This window comes from Sturnus vulgaris, chromosome 4, assembly GCF_052056855.1.
Source record: "Sturnus vulgaris isolate bStuVul1 chromosome 4, bStuVul1.hap1, whole genome shotgun sequence".
In the NCBI taxonomy this organism is placed as follows: Eukaryota; Metazoa; Chordata; class Aves; order Passeriformes; family Sturnidae; genus Sturnus; species Sturnus vulgaris.
Genome location: NC_142246.1, coordinates 54,319,884 through 54,339,623, shown reverse-complemented (window position 1 = coordinate 54,339,623; position 19,740 = coordinate 54,319,884). Strand labels below are relative to the sequence as shown.

The following is a 19,740-nucleotide window of genomic DNA, read 5'->3' as shown; positions in this document are numbered from 1 at the left end:
CTATTTATATAAAAAACAGGTTGCAAATCTGAGACAAAACTGTCTGCCACCAGGCTGTCTTTGGAGAAATACTTTTACATCCTCCTGAGCTGGCTCAGTTCTGTGACTTAACTTACCCCATAGTCATATCTGAAGGAAATTAGACACTACCATATACTGACACAGTACATTTCAAACCACAGAGATACCAGCTGGGAAACACCCAGAAAACCAAATTTCTTACCCTACTGAACTAGAACACCACGGTCACAAAAAAACAACTAGGGATTGACATATTTATTCCTATGCCTTTCATACACTCACCCTATGAACTCCAAGCTCTAGTCATGTATCCAGCCAAACCTGGACAAATTTCAAGCACAGCAGCAAAAATTAGGAGACAGAATTATGCATAAACTTTAATTTATGTATACTGAAATGTCTACAACTGTATTATCACCTCTAAGCCTTTCCAAAGGTCCCAGGCAGAGTTTAGCAACAGGCCATAGCTCATGAGTAATGGAAGAGCTTCATGGCTATCTGTCTACTACCAGTTGCAATGCTGGGGCCTTACTGCTGGAAAAATGGGAAAAGGAATTCTGTGTATAAAATGACAAAATTTAAATTGACCCAGAGATGTCTTGGAAGAGCAAAATGAAGAAAAACAAAACATCATGAGCAGAACCCCTGTAGTCATAGGAAATCACATGCAGCTTTTTATCTTGATTGGATCCATAAAGCCTTGTTCTTTGCATAACTTACACAATGTTCATTCTCCTTAGTGAGAAGTAAATGGGTTCTCACTGTCCTGTAAAGGATCTGTGGCTCTCACTCCAGACTGAGCTGCTTGCAGGGTGTGGAAGAGGGAGGGGAGAAGACATATATTTTCCCATGAAATGCATACCTAAAAGAAAAGTGGTAAAAGAGTGTGATTGTAGAAAGCCAAGTCTGTATATTTGCCATGGAAACAGCATTAAGAAACACAGTGATGGGAGGAATATCAGCTATCACTTCAGTCTGATTTCTGCAGAATGCAGTCATAGCAAGCTGCCTAAAAGTAGGCTGCTCCTCATGGAGCTTGACAGACCCTCCAGTTTTATTAGTTGGGTGATTATGGGTCATTTCTAGCTGCTACTTTTGAAATGTACTAGGTATCCTTTTCTATATTCAGGAAATAAAAGGAATGAAGTGGAAAGGGTAAAAAGGTTCTCGCCTCACTCTGGACACTCACCTCATTTTTTGTGAGGCCAGCAGCATCCTTGATGCATATTTCATTCACATGTTTGCCTGTTTCTTTACATTTTAGAATAGGCACACAGTATTAGGAAGGAGAGGGACTTCTTTGGACAGCTCCTGAAGACAAAGCAGTTCAGGCCTATTTCTGGTATTCTACTTTTGGAAGCTTTTACTTCAAGGTTCCAAGAAAGCTTAATTGAAGTAACAAACTGAAATATTACCACAGGGCTCTCTTTCCAGAGCTCTTACTATTTCTGTAGTCATCATCTCACTGGTTTTTGCCTGTTACCAGTTTCCTTTTCTTTTGATGCCCTGTTCCTCATCAGTCACTTCTCTTTCCCTTCTTTATTCCATTCTTTTTGCTACCAAAGATGTAATGGAAGCATCCCGGTTTCCCTTCTCATCCCGACTGATGAAAATGAAGCAACTACTTTTGCCAAAGGAGAGAGATAAACATGCTCAATACAGTCTCTTAGCCCTAGACTCTACAAAACAAGTGTGGCACACACTCCTGAAGAATTCACGGCAGCTGCCCTTAAAGAATGCCAAGATGTTTGGCCACTCCCAGAGTTCAGGGAAATGCTGCTCTTCCAGTCACTTGCAGCGCTGCTATTCCGGAGGGTTGATCACCTTGTGGAATTGCCTTCAGCTGCACGAGATCAGCCCAGCACAGACATTGATGTGTGCTTCCAGCAGAGGAAATTTTAGCTTCTCTGGTCTTTTGTCACAGTCTTGGCTTCCTTCTAGTTTCCACAGAATGTTATTGATGGATACATTGGGGAATGAGCTGGCGTGGGAGGTTGTCAGTAGCACAGGTGGTTTTTTTTCCACAGGGTGTTGCTAACAAAGCTTTGTCAGTAGCAGACTTGGATTGGAAATCCACACTATCAGACAGATGAAAAGTGCATCCAGGAAGTTTCTGTCCTTCAGGCATTATTACTTAGTCCTCAGCTTGCTACGTTTTCTTGAAGATAAAGCCAAGCTTTTCTTAGTGTTGGATTTAAAGCCTCTATAGGTAACTGTCGTTTTCCTAGGTCTCTTGCTGATTTCCTGGCTCATGGGAATGGTTTGGTAAGCAGTGTAAGCATTGCCTCAGCTAAACTCTTTTTTAGCACCATCACCTTGAGGCTGGTAAAAGAGGCTGCAATGGTCATCAAAGACAAGTGACTTCATCACACGTGGGAGGCAATGCTGGGAAAAAAAAGGCCAAAGTGAGATCTCTGCACCAATAAGTTATTTCTTTTCTTCTAGGAAAAACATAGTATTCTTTGGTTTATTTGCCTATCAAAGTCATTTATAGAAAGGAAATGCTAGGAACAGTTAACAGAGGTGTGGTTTTTTTTTTAAGTAACCAGATGATTGCCAGTTGCCATTTATCTGATGTCAGTTTTGCCCTAAGGATAGGCTGAATTTAGAGCAAAGCAAACAGCAATCTCCTTCATCAGCTGCTGCTGCTCCCAAGTAAAAGAATATATAATGTCTCTGAAGGCTAAAAACATGCCCATAGGCAAAGGAAAAGAATATATTGGAATACACTTTTAAAACACAGCTATTACATGATATTTCAGCAAAGGTGTACTCAGATACTGTAGGGTATTCTGTTTGCTAAGTTTGATCAAGAGTGATGCTGATGATGGAATAGGACTCTGCCTTAACTGGATCTCAATTGCACCTGAGCCTTTAGAAACACTAGGAGTTCATGCTGTAACCATGCAAACTTCATGTCCTCGCCTTTAATTGGAAAATCCTTCTGCTGCTATGTCCTTCTTACACAAAGTGGTGGTTTTTCTCCTTTTACTACAATTCTAAGCAAACTAGTATTCAAATGAATTATTTTATTATGTAATTAGGACAAACTGAAAGAAATCTTACTGATTTATGGAATCCTATTTTAGATGTAAAGTTTGAACTTCCTGGATAGACGTAGAGAAATACTTTTTTCTAAGTATACAGTGGCTTTAATTGGTAAGATGTGGCCACCTTAAATCTGATTACATATTTTGTAATGTATGCTTTTAATTCATGCTAACCAGCCATACACATTGGATATGAGCTCTTAAAAAAAATAAACCTAAGATTAAAACTCAACCGAAAAATAAGTATGGGTATTGCTCCGGAGTCTTCAGTATACTTTTGAACCTTATAGAGGAAACATTATGACAAGAAAAATATACCTTCTCTTTCGATATAGAGGTATTTAGAGCTCTTCATAACCTGATAAGACTCTTCCGAATCATTACAGAGTGACTGCAGAAGTGATTTCTTCTTCCTTATCCTGAGGTACCTATTTTCCTGTCTTATGTGCTGCCCTGTGCATCTGTATATGAGATAGGAAAGCAAAGTGACTCTTTCACTGGACCATTCAGCTGGTACCAAGAGGCACTGCAGGAAATGTGAGAATTTATGTCAAATACAAGTGTGTTTGATGTGAAGCAAGGGAAAGCAAAATTCTCCCAGCAGTAAGCACACTAGTGGAATAAAGAGCTGTTCAATAACATCTTTCTCACTATTCTGGTTTTGGTTGAGGTAGAGTTAAAATTCTTCCCAGCGGCTGGTATAGGGCTCTGGTTTGTATTTGTGCTGAACACAGGGCTGATAATACAGAGATGTGTGTGTTATTGCTGAGCAGGGCTTGCACAGAGCTAAGGCCTTTTCTGGTTTCCATGTTGCCACACTGGCAGGGAATTTTGGGGCTTGTGGAGGTTATGAGGAGCCACAGCTGGGACAGTTGACCCCAAAATGACCAAAGGGCTATTCCACACTATGTGGTATTATGCTCAGTGTATTAAGGGTGGGGAGGAAGGAGGAAGGGATGATGGGGGGGATGTTTGGAGTAATAGCATTTGATTTGTTTTCCCAAGTAACCATTACATGAGATGGGGCCCTGCTGTCATGGGGAATGGCTGAACACTGGCATGCCCATGGGAAACACTGAATTAATTCCTTGGTTTGCTTTGCTTACATGTATGGCTTTTACTTTTCCTAGTGAACTGTCTGTATCTCAAAGCATGACTTTTCTACCTTTTGCCTTTCTGATTGTCTTCCTGATGCTACTGGTGAAGGATTGAGTGAATGGCTGCATGGGGCTTGTTTCCTGGCTGGGGTTAACACTTGCATAGAAACTATCACTTGTGACTCCAGGTGCTAAGCAGACAGAGAGCCCATTCAATGAGCAGTGTTTTATAGTTGTTGTAGCTCCCAGCGGAGGTAGAGGAGATGATCTGGCTGTGCAGTCCTTGGCCTGAATAGTTCTGGGGTGACTAATCCCTATGGATTGGGACCATTCTGCCTAAGACTGGGAATATGTTTTCTACTGGTAAAGCCTGAAGAGTGAGGCTGGTGGGCTGTGGCTGTGTAGCCACGGTGATCTTATTGAAGATATTAAATAATCTGGAGGATCAACAATAACTTTGTCAAGTGGTTATGCAGTCTTGTAACTTAGGGGAGAGCAAACCTGATGCTCTCCTTACAGTGCTTGGGGAGAGTTGAATGTTCATGAAGGTGGCTCAGGTTATGCAATGAGATGTTCAGGGATTTGTCTGAATCACAGTGTTGAGTGTGTGGCATTAGCAGAGGTAAAATATAAAAGTGTTTCTAAAATCAGAGTCTCTGGTCAGCTCACTCAAGCATCAGTAAGGCAGTCGCCTTGTCTGAAGGACCACAGCTGTGACCCTGAAAATAAATAGTGTTCTCCTGCAGTGCAGAACAGGGATAACTCTTCTGTGAGCAGAAGGGTACTGTTCTTTTATATAATGTAATCTGGTGACTTAAATGACTCCCCCAGGAGTGCATTTGCAACTTCACATATCATTTCCATCTCCCAGAAAACTGCTTCTTTTACCATCTTGTGCTCTCACTGGAGACAAGAGACTCTCCACGACTTCTGCTGAATGTACCAATACTTGTAGAGTTAAAACTCATTGAGTGAAAGAATATCATGTTCAGCATGAGTGTAGACTCTGATATGGACACTTAATACGGATTGGAAACTTGAGATCCAGCTTCTGCTCCAAGATCAACTTTTTAAATTTCCAAGAAAAGCCCATGAGGCCAGCCCAACATGCAGGGATTTCAGTAACATGAATACACGACAAATGCAAAAAATGTGGCACCTATGGATTTATGCTTACAGGAGTGGGCAGCATGTTGAGTGGGAGTTTTCAGAATAATTTTGAATCTAATTCTACCCGAGTTTCACCAAATGCATCCAAGTGCTGACCTTTTCCTGGGTTCAGTTTGCACCAAGACAAGCAGCACTTGGATGTGAACTAATGCTGAAATAAAACTTATAACGAGCTTGGGATTCAGATCCAGCATACAACAATCTGAAAATGGATATCATGAGTTTCTTTCAGTGCCAAGATTGTTTTGCTAAATAAAAACAGCCTTCAAACAATTTTATCTTTTAATCTAAAGCCCAGGCATGTGTTGATGAAGCAATATTAATGATAGATTTTCATTTTTGAGTATTCAGACAGGGAAATAAACACTCTTTTAGTGAAATCTACCAACCACCAAAAGCCAGACTCTTCTGCATTACTTTTCTCTGCACCAGTGGAAATCTGCAGTCGCTTCTCTGAATTTAGAGGCAGAATTAACACTTGAAATGGAGTGACTCAAAGCAGAATCCAAGGTGGTTTTTTGCTATTAGGCACTCTTATTGCATAAATAAACACAGTATGTAGCTGCTGTAATTTTTTTTAAAGTCAGCTTATGTTTAAGTTGCAAATACAGTCAACACTAATTTACCTTTGATTTTGTCTTGGGATTTCTAAAAAATATGGGATTCCAAATGCTAATTCAGGTACTAATTCAAAACCTCAAATATAAAGCTCAAAAAGATAAGCACTCACATGAAATTGCTTGTGTTAGTCTCTAAATTAAATTGCTCATTAGATTGTCTCCTGTGTCCTACATTCAAAGGTCATGTACAGATTTCACTGTGAATAAGAAAAAAAAGAGGGGGAAAAGTCTCCAAAAGAAAGCACGACTGCATATCTTTTCTAGTGTGTTGTATCATAAAATTGCATCTGATTTACTTACACAGTAGAAGCCCGTGCTTTCCAAGACAATAAAACAGAAAAAATAAACCATAAGAGAGTGAAACCCCAACCCTTTAGCACACCTAAACTTTTTCACCTGGAAACTGAAAGCAGGGCACTGTTATCCAAATCTTCTAAACAGGATCAATCATCAGAGAGATTTATTTGACTGCAACAAGAACTCGTGGTTTATCCTTCATATTTGGTGTTTTGTTCTTGGATTTATTGATTTGGTTTTGGGGTTTTTTTGAAAGTATTTTCTGAAAAGATATGCAAGTAATTTACCAGCTTTTCCGCTCTGTCCCCGTTAGTCATCAGATTTCTATGGAATGGGGATTTCGCATTTACTTTCGAGAAAGGTGATCCTCAAATAACATAAAGTACACTCAGAAGGTGCTGTTCTGTTTGCAGGTGTGTGAGCTTGCTTTCAGGGTTGTCTTGTCCATAGTCCTTAGTAAAGCACTTATGTCAGTGGCCAGAGGCTTTTTGAACTGGTGTGCAGTGGTCTCTCAGATCTATATGGTTCCTGACAGGTCTATTCTGTTGCTGCTTTGTGCCCACTTTAAAATTTCATGTTGTATTTCTCTATGTGATTTCTTCAAGAGTTACTTTTTCCCCTTTCTTTTCCTTCAATAAGAAACTAAGCACCCTTACTCTCAGAGAGCTGGAGAATGTCAGAAGAGGAGGAAAGCTTTCATCTACTTTCCTGGCTGCAGTGTTATACCTTGCAGCTACCAAGCATAATTTCATAGAGTGATGTAGACTGGAAAGGACATCCAAAGATCATCTGGTCCAAAACCCAACTCTAAGCAGGGCTGAGATCATATTGCTCAGGGTCTTGTCTTTGAGTTTTTAGTCAAGCTTGAATATTTCTAGGCATGGAGATCAGTGGTGGATACAGCGTGAACCTCTTCCTTATCTCTGCTCTGTTAGCAGCAGTCTGCTTAAATGTTCAGAGAAAAAAGAGAAGACACAGAAAATGTTCAGCTTTGTGTAGCACACCAGTTCTGCCAATTCTTTTTCCAATAACAAGGTCATAACTTTGAACCATCCAAAGTGCACATGTGATAAGTAATTTGTCCGTACATGCACATGTGAAAGGAAAATTATCTAATAATTTCAGGTTTTATCCCTCAGGATGACTTCATAGGACATATTTTTCCACATTTTTATCACGCCATTAATCTTTATCCTGTGCCTTCTGCAGACTTCTTTTTTTCTTCCCACATAAGCTGCCAGGATCCTGCTCTCCAAGGGGTCACAGGTTGCAGAGGGATCCACAGAAACAGGAAACCAGGCTTCCTCAGTCAGTTTTGAAACACCAAAACCTGTTTCCTTTCTACAGAAATAAAGCCTTTCAGGGCATCCTCTGGGTAGGCTCACTATCTGAGCAGCAGCCCAGGAGGGAGAAACTACAGGATTGCTTGTTTAGGAAATAAATGTGAGATAACTTAGAGCGTTTACAAACCATCAGAATGAAAGAGATCATTTTCTTGGTGCTCCTGTTGCACTTACACAGGGGCAGCACTGGATTTAACCCTCTAGGAAAACTCTGGACCACAGGGCAAGGCGATGAAACCCAGACAAGTCACTCAGACTCGACTCCATCTTTGACCACCATTAGGGGGTCACTCCTTTCTGAAATCCAAGCTGCCAAAGCAAGTGCCTCACAGGGATCTCCTCTTGCATCTTCAGGCGAGACACTGGGAATGACAGCAGAGAAGAAAACTTCCAGTCCTGCAATATCTACCCCTGCAAGTCAGCCAAATGGACACGGTGACTCTGGCAGAGACAAGATGGGAGGCTCATCTAGCAGCAAAGGGGCAACCCTACAAAGCACTACTAGAGAGATCCCTCTCCTTCCAGGGGTCACTACAAGCCTGGATGCAGCCACAGGGAACAGATCTGTCAAGCAGTCCTCTCGCAGCACCAGGAGCCAGCAGGATGCCAACTCCAAAGCATCCGGCTTTGAAACTACCAGAGGAAAGTAAGCTACGTATTTTTTCTTGTCTCCTATGTACTGCTTATTTTCCTGTTTCCAGTGACATAATTGGCAAAAGTACCAGCAATTTCAGTGAAATTATTTTTTGACCTTAAAAAAGACCATCTAAAACAAGCAAGGGACCAAACCGGCAGCATGTACTCAGGCAAAACCATCGTAACATTTCTAACAGAGTAAATGCTGCAATGTTTTATTCCTTAGGGTGGTTATCTCAAAATCAACAGGGAAGTCATTATCATATATGGGTAGGAAAGGACTACAATAGATAGCCCCCTGTTTTATGCACAGTAAATTACTGTTGATATTTTTCTTCTTCTTTCTTTGCTTGTGGATAAAAGAAATTGCAAATGCACTATTTCATTTTGAATCTGTTAAAAAATACTGTGTTTGTAAACTTCTCCACTAAATTGAAAATGCAAGCAATTAAATGTACAAAATGCATCAATGTCTGACAATTTGAAACATCCTATTTTGTGATAAAAACTTATGAAAAGTGATGTTATAGGTGAATGTGCATTCAGAGCTCTATAACTTAATACACAATAGTTGTGCATAATAGCGTATATCAAACTGTACTGTCTAGTTTTATAGTTCTGGAACACTCAATTCTCTTCTTTGTTCCCCAGTGTCTTCAGCTCTCAATGGGGATATTAACATTGACTTTGCAAATATTGCAAGTTTCCCTTAATTGCTGATATATAACCAGATACTGGTAGAAAATTAAAGACACAAAGGATTGGTTGTTTTCCATAGTATTTGTGGAGAGTGGGCTTTCAGAATATAGATTTCTTCATTTAATGGTACTTTATGGTAGCATCCAAATTCGTGGAAAGGAGAATAAATCATCACTCTGACAATTATCTTGCTGTGTGTAGCTGGGAGTTAATGTTCTTTCAAGTGAAATAAAATATTCCAGTTGACCTGAGCATGTTTTGGATGATGCATAAGGGAAATAATGTATAAGGACCCATAGGAATGGAGTCCTTTGCCTCTGCTGGGAAGAGAGAGCCCAGTAAAGGTGCTGTGTTTCCCAGACAGCTTTCCTAGCATAAGTTCTGAAAGTCATCTGAATTCACCTGAGTTAAATGGAGTCTCTTTTTACATGAGTGCTGATAGCTACATCTCCATTGAAATAAATCCTAATACATGCTAACCTTGGTCTTTAGCTTTCACAGCTTTCTTCAAGAACAGTATTCCAATTAAATTAATCTTCAGCAAAACTCTGTGAATCAGCAGGTATTCTTTCTACCTTTTGCATGAGATATAAATACAAGAAGCAAAAAATTAGTCTCTGGTGAAGATGGTCACATATTTTATTTATCATCATGACTCATGGTTGCAACTGCAGAGAGGCAAAAGGAGCAAATCTTATATTTGCCAGCACTTAATTTCATGCGTGGTCAAGGAGCAACCTACTGTGCAACATGTACATTGGACTCCACTGAGCCAGTTAGCAATAAAGCCAGGACTGCATATCAAATTTACAGGAATGTGTAGCAGCACAGAACCCCAGCATAAAGCTGAATGCTGAATCCCTACTCTCTTGCTCCAGCTGCTGAGCTACATAGCCTCTGCCTCTCTAGCAAATATCTACAGTTTTAGGTGTGGCTCAGTCTTTCTCATGGTAAGATTCTTGTGCTACAAGGCTTCCCACTGTATAAGAGTGTTTTTGCAATCAGATGTGGTGTTATGAACTTTCCTTCCACTTCTGCCATGACCTGGACTCTGACCTTAGTCACTCCACTGTTCTTCCTTTCCTTATGGATTAGACCTGGATGAATAATAAACTTGCTTGTTACTCATTTTTTTCAGCAAAGACATGAGAAAATGCCTAGTTTAGGGTGCTCACTGTTACCAGTCACTGCTGTGAAACACCTGAAAAGCTACTGCTGAGAAAATATGCATAAGGAGACAAAAATTTTTATTTATTAAGTGTAGGTGCCATCAACTACGCCCTGAATAATTTTACCATATACTTTCTCTTTTTTTTTTTAATATTTATCACAAATAAAGTGAAAAAGATACTGGAAGAATTCCAATAAAGACACAGCTTTCTTCAAGGTTTTACTCATTTGAAGTCTGAGCACAGCCTAACTCAACAGCAGATTCCACAGCTGTAAAGTGTATTGTCTCTGAGGAAATTTGGAAGAACAATTTGCTTTTTGAATTTGCTTTGAATTAAAGCATCTCTTTGCTTATAGTCTGTACTCCAACCTGAATTTTTGAGCGACCTTGTAGGAACTGCATGACTCTGTAATTCTTTATGGCAGCCCATTGTGCTAACATATGTGCAGAGATGCTGATGTTAGGAGGCTCTATATAGAAGGAACAATAGAGAGATCCATGAGAGACAGGAGAAAGGAAAACAGACAAGAATGAGCATTTATTTTTAAACATATTTATAATTTTAAAAATGCCAATACATACACTCTCTTAGAGCATCTGCAAGGCTGTCAGATTGTCCACAAGGTACAGTATGTGTCCATTGTACAAACTTAATTACCCAAATACCCCTTTCTGAAGGAGTGCCTTAATGGCTTAATTACAAAGATAATTCCCTTGCTATTGCTACCCTAGGTTATGTGGGGACAATATTATACACCCATACCTTATCCTAGAACTAGGTTGGACCTCTCTATCACATCCTGATGGGGTATTGCAAGGGCTGAATATCAGGCATATCCTTTTCTCTAAAAACACTAATCGCTTCCTTCTTCTTCACTGGCACAGAAATGCAATTAAATCCTATCCCTTCACATTGGAATAATTTTATAATTAACCTTAGAATAGGTACAGGAGAATATAATTTGTTGCTGTCTACTCTCAAACCATTTCAGAAGAGTGTTCTCTGTGGTGAGGTATCCTCCCTTCAGGCAGGGTCTGCATCCAAGCTTTCATGAGGATAAGAAAACTTCATAGGAAGCACATCTGGAATGGCCTGAGCTGAAGGAAAATTAATTTCTTCACTCCTAGTAATGAATTTGACTTATGTTCTGAAATGTGAAACTTAATGTCCCTACAAATATGCATTTTTCCTTATTTTTTTATTTCTACCTATCTTCAAAGTTTTATGTGATCCATATCAATGAATAAAGAAATAATGGAAACCTAGAATGAGAGAATTTCTCCAACATCCAGCGACATAAATTTGAGTATCAATTTGGTGTGAAAGAAGAAAATTTATGATACATTATTTTCAACTGAGTTCATTTGAGATATATGTTTTTCAGCCTGTGGAGAGAGACAATTGCAGTATTTCACTATGTAAAGCAGCTTAAGCAGCAGTGGTGCAATGGAGTAAGTCTCAGGTGGAGTCCTGAGACAAGCACACTCATCTTTTCATTCTGAACCTGATCTTATTAATTACTATCCAAGGTAGCTCCTGAATACATGAGATTTCCATTCAGGCTGTAAATTAAGCATAGTATCCCCACGTTGCTGAGTGGCTGTGCATTACTCTTTTTTTCTTATAATGTGTATATTACACTTTTTCCAGTTATCTTGAAGCCACTGAGGGTCTTTATAGACTTCCTCTCCCATTACCTTGGGTAGTGGTGAGGTGGCAGTATTTTATTACCAAGCACAGAAGGGTGTAATAGAGTCAGCACCAGGGACAGATTTGCTTAGCTGTCACATGTGATAGGAGTGCTGAAATATTTCTTTCTCACAACCAGACGTCTGCATTTCTCCCTGGAAATTGCTTTTGCCTCTATCAGCTTGGTAGAAATCTAGTGTACTGACAAATTAAAATGAATGGTTAAGATCAGCAGATGGTTCAGATGCATGAGACACATAGAAACGTGATTTAACTGCCTAGTTAATGCAAGGTTCACAGTCTCTTTTCATCATGTCACTTTTTAATGGAGCAGAAAGAACAATTCTTGAATCGATTTCCTAAGATTTGCATCACAGTGCATTTACAAAAAATAATCACACATGGCTTAGGTTTCTGCCTCACTAGGTGTATTCACTAGTGTATTCACTATGACTTGGAAGGAAGAAGCTCTTACACAGGCCTGAGGCTGCCTTGGTGGCTGTGTCACGGTGTGTTTGACAATCTTTGTCCCCAGAATGTTGTACTACAGCTATGCAGAAGATCATTGCAATAAGTCACTCTCATCCAGCAGCACTTTGAATGTATTTCTGAGGCTTGGCTGTAAGCTCACAATCCAATTTTCCTACACATGCTAAGCTTGGTGCTACTCCCATAGCAGTCCCAAATGATGGCTGGTAGTCATGACAGACTGTTCTCAGCAGGACAGGAAACATAGCACTGGGGAAAAAAATCACTCCACCAAAGTTGTTTTTGAGACTCTCACAAAGTACTTAGTCTCCTCAGAGTCTTGTTGTTTAGTTTTTCTGTGGTCAGATAAGGCACCACTATACAGATGATTTCTGATTTTTTTTTCAGGATGGTAAGGAAGGTTTCTCTTTGTCTCATTACACTAACGATTGCACTAATTATCATGTTTATCTTGCTCTTGTTCTTTATTTCATCTGCCATGGGAACAGCAAGGATTAGGAAGTTTTCCATCCCTGCAATATCCCTTCACCCCCCTGAATAGATTAGGATTACTGTACCAAACTGGACAGAGTGTTAGGATTTACCTCCTAGACACTGCAAAAGGTCAACTCTTTGTGGCATTTCATTTAGGGTACAATAGAAACATCTGCTCAGGTATGCGCAGGAAATAGGCATTCTTACAAATCTGTTTATAATTAACATTTTAGAGAACTGACCCTAATTCTGGAATAGACTTGGCAAGGAGAGGACAGCAGCAAGGTGTCCCCGGATGTTTTCCAAAGGCATTATCTGTATTGCCAGATAGAGAATGCAAGTGTTTCAAATGTCAATTTTTCTGCCAAATCTGATACAGAGCATCTATTCTGTATCACATTCCTGGTAAGCAACACCATTGGTCATAAGGAAAAGCCTGTGGGAAAAAAATCACCTTGAATTTCATGGACTTTGGCTCAGGTCCTTTCTGTTCAAGAGCTCCATAAGATCAAACAGTGACAGCATAAAGATATGTATCTGTATGATTAAGTGGCAAATCAGATACAAAGAAACTGGCAAGGCTTTTAATCATTTAATGAAGGGAAACAAGAAAAGAGAAGCTGCCCAAAACAACACTATAAACAAGGACAAATTCACCCCTGAAACTGTAATGGATCTTATTTTTTAGTTAGTACTTCTCAAAGTGGAGAAGCCATCACTGACGTATTGCAATCTCCTATTCTGTAGATCACAAAAGCAGTGAAAACCAATACCATTGAAGGTTACCTGAAAAGCATTGACAGTAAACTAGACCAAAACTACCTTAATGAATTTTGTACTCTGGGTCAGTTAAAAGATGGGAAATAAATTTATATTCCAAAAGTAAAAAAGGCAGAATTCAGACCTCTTTAAAGAGCAGTTTTTCTGCACTTTCAGATGTGTTTTACTGGATAATTCCCAAAGATTTGAGATTAATGGATATCTTCTCCAAAGTCTAAACTCTATCTGGAAAAGTTTGATTGTGTTAAAGCCTCTGAACATGGAGTGGAAAATCATGTATCAAAGAGGTGATCTGATTTGCAACAAGAGAACATTTAAAATGCTAAAACAGATTGGTGAAATGCTAGATAAGTGAAAATGGTGAATTAATTTTTGCAGCAGAAGGGAGGACAAACAGTAAATAAAAATTCAGCTGAAGCAAAGTGGCTGTTCGCAGTCCAAGTCTTCAGCACTGTAATACAAATAAACGGATATGAATGACGAGAGCAGAATCTGTGTTTTGTAATAGACAGGACAAAATGTCAGGACACTAAGTCCTGAAAAAAAATTAAACAAATCTTTGACACCTAATGCTCCAGTCAGTGTCAACAAGTCAGCTGTTTCTCAGGGATAAAAACATATCCGATAACATATTTTACTACCACATACTATTTTTTATCACATGTCACATGCACTTTTTACTTTCTTCCATTCCAGCCACCTTGTAAAACATATTTTCCAATTTGATTTGTTTATGGTCAGTCCCTAGTGAGTACTGAATTTTTATTGCAGATGAGAGTCATACATTTCAGAGCAAAGGAAGCTAGGCACTGAACCTAAAGAATTAACTGGTTTCGGTTCAAGCTTATAATTTCTCTTTGACATAGATCTTATATTTTTGAAAGATGACCGACATTCACTTAAAGATGTAGAAGTTACCATATCACAGTGAGAGGTCTCTGTGGTCACCTAGTGGAATTCAAAGGAAGTTGCTAAAACCAGTCTCCCATGCAATAGCAAAAAAAAACCTTGTGAGGGTGCTTGCTATCCTTATCATCTGAGTGTTTACACTGTGTCAATCAACATTATTTCTCCTCATCCAGACTTGGCAGATTGTTTGAAGCAAATTGAAAAGCCAGCATCTCCTGGCTCTAGATGCTTGTAGCATCTTTCTACATCCCCTTTGCTCAGACATAAAGGATAATGTAAAATTAAAACTGTTGTAGAATCAAGATGAGTATTTCATTAACTACGCTGTGAAATACAAATAAGCTGCATGCAACATGAGTGAGGCACAACCACCAAGCTGGGCACGGACTTTGACAACAGCTCCAGCTCTGGGTCCTTTTGTATTCCGTCAGCAACACAGTAATCTCATTTTTCTGATTCAGAGATGTTCAGCTGGGCTGATTCAATAGCATTTCTATTAAAAGCCGGGTAATCTAATTTACCCACAGACAAAAATCACTCATTTTCAGATACGATTTGAAGGGGGTATAACTGATTCTGTACTCTTTGTGGTCCGACTGGCACTGCTGTTCCTGTGGCGTGGCTTTAGGACCACTCACAAGGATCAGCGATTACAAGCAAGCGGAATCAATCACGGAAGGGCAGTCTTTGTGAGGTTCGCTTTTTTCCTCGGCAATGAGCACAGAGAAGGTTTTACATGGGAAATGTGCTGTGGAAGGGGGACTGTAGGGACCCTAAAAGGGCTGGTGCAGACTCTGCTTGGCTTTTGAGCATCCCCGGGTGTCGCAGCTCCGGCCCCTCCGCGGGCTGTGGCCGCCACCTGCCAGTCGCGCCCGGCACTGCCGAGCCTGAGCCCGGCTCACCGCCGCTTAGGACAGGGCTTAACAGCGCAAAGACGAGTTTAAGGGTTCTCGAGTGTCCCCCGAAACAGCGGGCAGGGATCCCAAAAGCTGAAGACAGGCTTAAGGGAAGCGCCTGGGTGCCACTGATGGGTCCGGAGCCAATCACCTGCTCAGGACTTGGAATTGGGAATGAATTCCAGAGCTCTGGCTGCCAAGGCTGCCCAGCAAAACGTGCTCACAGGTTGCAGCAGAAGCAAATGCTGCTCTTCCTACCGTGCCCTGGCTCCCTGGTGAAGGTGCATCCCCACCCCGAGGGTGGGGTGTCCCATTTGGGTACAGCCAAAGCTCGCTGAGCGCAGAGCTGGGCTGGAAATAGCTCGATTTAAGCTGGAAATACCGCAGCAAATACCACATCAAGGAGGCTGCTTCAAAGGCCTGAGGACTCTCCCACACATTGCCACCAGTGCGTGCTCCTGGCCAGGCGAGAGGAGGATGAAATATGTCACTTGGGCTTGGTGCCAGGTGGGGACTTGTACTGCTTTTTCCAGGCTGGATTTCTGTTGTATGTTGTGAGGATTTTGTTTTGTTTTTAAACACAGCTTTCCTGATTGAAATCAACCTCAATGCAAAAGAGACACTAGGCTCCTCCAGCTCTCAACAAAATCTGCATGTTAGAAGCCTGTGTTGATGATGTGGAATAAATTATTCCAGGGAGGGTAAAGAGGATTTTCAGGTTTAAAGTCCTGTTATGCAAATCACTTGTCTTCTGTTCTGCCTTTGCATTAACACAGCCTGTCATAGTTCTTCCGCCACGCTTCATCTTCTATTTCCAAATCTACATTTTTTCAGACAATTTGATTTCAAAATTATATTTACATTCTTAACTTCTCTTAATGAGCTTATTTCATTGGTAGCGTAAACCTAATTATGAGTCACACCAGGGGCTCTTTTGCTGTGAATATTTCCTCCAATTTAGCCTGATCAAAGATTGCTGGGCCATGTGAGAACCACAGCTTCAGACATTGCACTCATGTACATTAAGAATGAGTTAAATATTTTAAATGGAAACAATCTGCTCAAGATAGTTACATATTTGGTAGAGACCAGAGGCTGAGTTCAGACTATCTTTAAAAAGCAAGAATAGCCCTTAACATTTGGGGTGTACTGTAACATTTTTTCCTTTGGAAGACGTCCAAACGGGGCAAGTTCCAATAGCTGTTCCTCAAAGCTACACACTGCTAATAAATAAAATAATAATAACAATAATAATAATAATAATAGTAATTACGACAACAACAGTGTGGATTTTTTAAAGGCTTGGAGGGGAGAGGAGGTAGGGTTGTTTGTTTTTTTAACTGAAATCTGTATTCCAGTGCTTTGATGTCTTTTGCAATTTTTAAAATGCCTGTTTCCATTCTTTTATTTTTTCACTGACCACATTTGCTCAGATGTAAAATGGCTCTCAGTTATTAGAATGTATACCCCAAACATGTGCACTGCAGAACAGGTTGTCAATAACAATATTGCTATGCATCTTCTGCTTAATCCTTTTCTCTGTCAGAGCTGTCAAATCTGCATGCAAGGGTAAAGTTTAGGCTAGGGAGCCACAGGCCCAAATCTCTAACCTCATCCCTGCCTCACTGTAGAGCAGATTTTAAAATCTGACCCTTATATTTGCCTTTTTTATTTGCTAAGGTGGGATGCTTAGCTGCCTGAAGCATTAGCTCCTCACTCACTCCCTAGAGATGTAATGTGGAACAGGAAAGCACGTGTGGTACTGCACAACAGCTAGAGATGGCATTATTGCTTCAGAGGTTTTCTGAGCAGACTTTATATGCCATCAGTTAATTGCTGAGAGTTATTTAGGAATTTAGATGTTTATATTCTCTATACTTAGTTTAAATCATAAGCAAATCCCCATGCTTAGTCAGAGCTCCTCCTGAATAGATCAGGGTCAGTCTGGCCCAGAACCATTTCCTGCATCTGTTAAGAAATATTTAGTATCCCATTCATATGCTGAGAGATTTTTTTTTTTTTATCTCTATGCTGCACTTCAGAGGAAAAAAATACAGTTTTTAATCTTGGGTTTCGAATTTGCATAACCCTCACCACAGCTGTGAAAGGGAAGAGATTTCATGCCTGAGCAGGATAACAAGCCTTGATGGTCCTAAGCAACCTCACCTGTAACCTCCACGCACGCCCCTTAGCGAGAAAGGATGCCTGTCCTCCCTTGCTGCTGCAGAGATGTCCTGGAAGAGAAGCAGCTACAAGTTCTGTCTCTCTGGCTTACTGCTGCTGGTTTAACTCAAATATCATTATTATTTAGTTGCTGCTGTCAGTTTCTGTGGTACAGGAGGCTATGAAGGACTCATATGTGCCCCACCTGTTGAGGTGGGTAAGTAGCTTCATTATTCCTCTGCAAACCTTGAAAGACTTACATTTCTTCTTGTTTTTGCCAATTTTATGTGTCTCAAACTTGCATATAGCTGCTCCTGACTTCCCCAGGGAAAGTGAGCAGAGTACCTAATCTTAATGGTTGTGCTTCATAACTGCATTTAACTTTTAGCAAATATTTGTAGAGTCTTTAGTTAATACATGTAGATAAAAGGCAGTAACTAAGGACTGAGAACATAAAGGGAACATCCAAAAAAGCACAGCCTTTTTATACCTAATTAAGAAGAAATACTATCTTAATGAAAACTCTCAAGTAAGTGGAGAGTGAGTGAGGAAAAGCAGATCAAAGACACTCGATGAAAACCCATTTTATATGAAGTACATTATTCCTCACAACACAACTTTGTGTTGTGAAAGGGAGTGCTGCAATATTGGCAGTAGACATATTGTGAGGTTAAATGTGTTAGTTTTAGCATCTTTTTGGCTTATCCTGCTTTTTTCTCAGTAATCATTTTCCAAGTACAGCACTACTGAGCTTAATGTACATACAGTGGTAGCATCTCAGTAAATAAAAACAATCACTTAAGGATAGATGCTGTTACTATTTTGTGTTTTGTGCTGTTGTTCATGTTTGAAGCACTGTAAATCTGTATTAATGCCACTTAAGTAAACGGAACTAATCTGGTCTTAATTGTATTTTGATTTCCACTGTAAGGAGCCCATAGCAAGATATGATTTCTGGAGTAAATACGTATATTCCCTGACTGGATCATGAAACATGAACAGAACTACTACAACTGGAAGAAAATATTAGCGGCAAAACACAACACAGAAATATGAATTTTAAGTTCTCATATGCAAATATTGTTTGGAAGTCTTTGCAGCTCCACCAGTCCTACAACTGAAACAATGTCTAGTCACTAACTCACCAAGTCGAAAATTAAATATGTTTCAGCGTGGACAAGGGGATAACGTGATCCTGAGAAAGGCTGTACTAAGTTAAGGATGAAAGAAAAAAGTCAGCACTAGGCAAAATAGACATTTGTTCTACCAGCAGAAATGTAATAATACTTTGTTCATGATGCCTTCCAGTCTGCAGCTGGGAGACTTCCTGAGACAGAGGTTATAGTTACAACTTAATGGTTGTTAAAAAATCCCAAACTGATAATACCCTAATGGCATGGGGTTTTTTCATGAAGTAGTTTCACTGCCTTTTAAAATCATTTTTGGCTTCCAAATTCAGCACAGTCTACGGATGTGGAAATACTGCCTGACCCTTCATTTTTTTCTTCTTTAGTTTTAAACCTCTTTTGTTTTGATGCCCATTTATTGTAACAAGACTAACTGAATCATCAATGTCATGCCTTCATATCCCCCCTGCTTTTCTATTTGTCTTTTTTTCCACCTCTCTTTAGGGTGTAGGACCAAACCTGAATTCTCTGTTCGAATTCTCTGGCTATAAACTCAAATACAACAACAAAGAGTTAATGTACTGAAACAGTAGTGATTCCTGTTTGTTCTTTAGTCCTTCCCTAATAATTTCAAGAATTTCATTACCTAGCTTAGTTAAGGCAAACTAATAAATTGGCCTATTCAGAGAGCCATTAACAATGACTCCAAGATTATTTTTTTCCCCCATGAAAGCTTCTGTATATAATGATACTATCTCTATAAGCCAGTCTTTGTGACTGATTCTGCATTACAAGACCCTTTTCTGACACCTACTTAGCTGGAAATTCAGTATCGTGAGACTTCTGCAATTCTTCAAGTTCAGCTTCTTTTTACTGTACCAAAGGATTTTGTAAAATTCTATATAACCCTGCCATCCCCTTATTTACTTACTTCCCCCCTAGCTAATGCATATAGTGCCTATTACAGATTAATGTGGGATTGTGTTGATAAATTGCTTCTTGAAAAAGCAAACTAGTCTTTCATCTCTGATTTAATGCCTTATTTATTTATAACAGCATCTATCTTCTTACTGTGTAATAGATTGCTTCCCTCTCCCCCTCGTATCTT

The 19,740-nt window shown here is 39.8% G+C and overlaps 1 protein-coding gene across 1 annotated transcript in view; it reads left to right on the top strand.

Annotated features, from left to right (window-relative positions):
- Window positions 1-7,732: 7,732 nt before the first annotated feature.
- Window positions 7,733-19,740, top strand: part of MMRN1 (multimerin 1) — a 39,575-nt gene continuing 27,567 nt past the window's right edge. Inside the window, exon 1 of the mRNA XM_014889806.2 lies at window positions 7,733-8,244. Within this exon, the coding sequence (XP_014745292.2) occupies window positions 7,733-8,244 (512 nt within the window). The remainder of the gene's footprint in view (window positions 8,245-19,740) is intronic.